Here is a 3,773-nt window from a genome sequence, read left to right on the forward strand (position 1 = left end):
AGATGATGGAGCACGTTATTTCATAAAGTATGATAACTTAGCTTCTAGGACACACTGTTGGTAGCTAAGTTACTGAAAGTTAGTGCTGACTTCTGAAAATATGGGGCATAAAATAATGCAGAACTTAATCGTGGTGGGGGTTTTTCAAAGAAGTTTTTTTTGCGACTCTTTTTATCCTAGATTAAGGTTGTAGATCCCAAGATGAAGAACTGTGCTACCCTGGCAGGCACAGGAGAAGCAAGCAACATCACTGGTTCCAGCTTTACACAGTCAACATTTAATGAACCAGGAGGTTTGTGTGTTGAAGAAAATGGCCGCTTGATGTATGTTGCAGACACCAATAATCATCAGATTAAAGTGCTGGATTTGGAAACAAAAATACTTTCCATGGCAAGTAATACTTATTTGACAGTCTGATAGTGGTGTTTCTTGATGCAAATTGCTATTTCAGGCTTTGGGAAGTAGCATAAAAATCATACAGCTAACACAATTCTTGCATACAGTAGCTATATTCACAGAAGGTTTTGTGATGAGCTGACAAGTAAAGATTGCTTGTTGTTAAGATAGCACAGATGTTGAAAGCTTAAGTCGTTGGAAAGGAATCTTTTGCATGAAAACAAAATGATGATCCTCTAGAAAAGAGCAGTGCAGAAACATGAGTTATTAAAAAATACAGGCCAGTTTTTCAATATGAAAAGCATTTCAGGAGCACTTTGTAACAAGTGGAGGTTGAAATCAATTACTAAGTCCTGTAATTAAGCTGTAAGAGGTGATTTTGGGAGGTCAATGACTTGAAGTGGCATACACAGCGGGCTTCCAAGTGTCAAGTCAAAACCACTGTCATAATTGAGCAGTGCTGTATTTGCTTATAAACATGAAGGCAAAACAACTTTGTGCCCCTGTCCATCTTACTATGTCTTAATGTTTTCATATAAACATATATATGTGTTAGACACAATAGTTCAACTGTCATCTTGTATGTGTCTTGCATTTAATTGTACACCATCTTAATGTGTGTTTAAATTCTCCTACCATATAGCATGTCGATTTTTTTTCTGGGGAATTATCCCTTGGTGTGCAATCTGCATGGTAAAAATCTTGGATTTTATTACTGAAGCATGCAGTTGTCACCAGATTAGAAGAATATACCTCTAAATTCTATTTCAAGTAAAAATACATTGCACCTTTTAAAATGTTAAGTTAAAGGATACTTTAAAGTAGTTGTAGATTTGATGCTAAGCATTATGTTTATTTGTATTAACCAGTTTTGTCTTTTCAGTTTGCAAAAAGCATTTTGTCCTTCCCTTTGTCTTTGTCGATATAGTATTGTTACAGACAGAAAGTTTTAGTCCAGTAGCCATATTATCATGTGTTAGTTTTCCTAGTCCCTGTCAGCTTTGAAACTGTGTTTGCATTGTGAAAGCCTCTTTGCTTTCAGTACAGATAAATATTTTGCTTGATTTCTACCAACAGTTGCCTATCCTGAATCCAGAAGCAGGTGATGTTCCAGATAACCTGCCTGTGCAAAAGGAAAAAATGACAAGCCTTCCAAAGCTGCCTAAATCTGCACCAAATGTTCAACTTCCTTCACTAACAGTAGCTCCTGGCCAGACAATTCAGTTTTTATTAAAGTTGACTCTTCCTCCAGATTCAAAACTGAATGAAGAAGCACCCAATTCCTGGTTTATCACAGCAGAAGGTAAAGTGCCTGTGTTGATTTATCAGTCGAACGGGAGTAGGTGCGACACAAAGTGGGTTATATCACGATGTGCCTGTGATACAGGGATCTCAGTGTGGTGAATCAGAATGTCCTTCCCAGTCCTGTGTTCCTGTTTGACCTTGTGATGCAATACATGGTATTTAGAGTTGATACATTTAACAGCTGGAGTGTGAAGATTAAAAAAACCCAAAACACCTGATAAGCTGCCTTTTGCTTGAATTAATACCTGATGCATTATTATCTTTATTTTCATTTACTTTCTTGGAATAAGCTGCCAGTGAGGGCTTGCCCTCTCCTCTTTGTCTCTATGAACAGCTTATTCCAGCATTATTGTCTGTTTCAGAGAGAAAGCTCACCATGAAGCTGTAGCATATTCCTGAATGGGCTTCCTTTTTTTCTTTGCTTTTGCCTCTTTCAAAAAGTATTCGAGGTACATTTATACCTAACCACTTTAAACCTACTTTGTTGTAATTCATATTTGCATATTTCTTCCTTTAAAAGCAGTCAACAAATACAGGCACTTCAATTTGTTTATATGCCTTGTGATTTGAAGTAGTTTCTCATCCCAGTTTGTGCTTTTGGAGTCCAAATAGATTATTTCCAGGAGAGTCAGCACACTTTTTGGCCTAGAGAATTTCCAAATGTTGTTGAAGGAGAGATATATGTGATTGCTTCAAGGGGTAGTAAAATTGGAGACTCTAACGACCTAAACTCAACAAGTCGTTTCGAGCTCATAAATTCTAGAGCCAACTTTATGTATTTTCTGAAAAATGCCAAAAAGAGCACTTCATCCATCTCACTCACAGTAAAATATGGAGTACAATGCAAGGAGCTAGGTACATTTATTGTGCAGTTCATTTTTCAGTTCACGTACTCTTACATATTTAAATAAATGTGAAACTCAAGTTCTGTTCTAACAGTCAGCCTGAACATTGCTAAATTGCAGCAACCCACTCATAAAACCAGCACTTCTGTTTGGAAATGCCATCATTTACCTGCAGTTTTATGCATGTATAGCAGATATCTTGCCTGGAGTGTTTGATACAAATGTACAGAATCTTGTTAATTTAAGGAGTTTTGCTTGCATATCTCAGAATAAATTTTAATATCCTCTGAAGAACATAGGACAAATTATAGATCCAGTGCATTTAAGTAAGATTGACTGTATATATACTTATAATTTTGAAGCAAAGCTATGGATTGCTCCATCCTTAAGTGACTGCTAGAAGCATTTGTAAATTGCTATCCTTTTTTAATTGTCCACGACTGGAAAAATCAGGAGGGAAATTTTTCCTAATGTTACATATGGAAAGTCCCTGTTGTCTTACAGGTAAAATTAGTGTGTTCTGTAGGTTTCAGACATGGTGTTAAATATCCTAATCTCAAACCTTTGTGTTCCTTTACAGATAATAACTGGTTGCTTCAAGGACAGTGTCTGTTTGGAGAAATAAAGGATGTTTCCAGTCAAACTGTCATTCCCTTTCAGTTACCAGGGAGCTGTCTATCAGCTGAAGCTATCCTGGCTATCAAAGTGTGCCTCTACTATTGCAGCAAAGGTAGCAATGCCTGCATGATGAAAGGAATCTCATTCAATCAGCCTTTACAGATAGCTAGTACAAACCAAGGCAGCTTGACTAAAGTTGAACTGATACACACGTTTTTAAGTAACTAATCTGAAGCCAGCTAATTTCATACTTTACTTTAGTATCCACCATTTCTATAGGAGAAAATGCAAATAGGTAACTTTTCTCTATTTTTCATTTTTTTGGAGCTTATGACAAAGCTAAGAAATAATAAACTTGATGAAATTAGAGTTCCCTACAGCTTAACATGAAAATTAGCACAACCTCACTTCTTTTCATCACAGTAGCAGCAATAATATTGTAATACTTGAGGCTCTGTTGCCAGTTGTGAATATGTTGGATGTATGCCATTCTAAGCAATGAGCAACCATTGTTAGAGTCCTGTTGAAAGACCTGGTGTTGCTTTGTGATGTTACTGTAAGAAAGTCTTTGCACTGTACATACTGTTAGAATAGCTAGATCTTTTTGTA

The 3,773-nt window shown here is 36.5% G+C and overlaps 1 protein-coding gene across 1 annotated transcript in view; it reads left to right on the forward strand.

Moving 5' to 3' along the window:
- The window catches only part of LOC104403854 (NHL repeat-containing protein 2-like), a gene marked incomplete at its 5' end in the record, with an annotated part of 5,775 nt that extends 2,383 nt beyond the window's left edge, over positions 1-3,392 (forward strand). Inside the window, 3 exons of the mRNA XM_010012125.1 lie at positions 181-390; positions 1,474-1,699; positions 3,127-3,392. Coding sequence (XP_010010427.1) covers positions 181-390; positions 1,474-1,699; positions 3,127-3,392 — 702 coding nt within the window. The remainder of the gene's footprint in view (positions 1-180; positions 391-1,473; positions 1,700-3,126) is intronic.
- Between the last annotated feature and the right edge of the window lie 381 nt (positions 3,393-3,773).

Source organism: Nestor notabilis, unplaced genomic scaffold (assembly GCF_000696875.1).
Source record: "Nestor notabilis isolate BGI_N333 unplaced genomic scaffold, ASM69687v1 scaffold12413, whole genome shotgun sequence".
NCBI lineage: Eukaryota > Metazoa > Chordata > Aves > Psittaciformes > Psittacidae > Nestor > Nestor notabilis.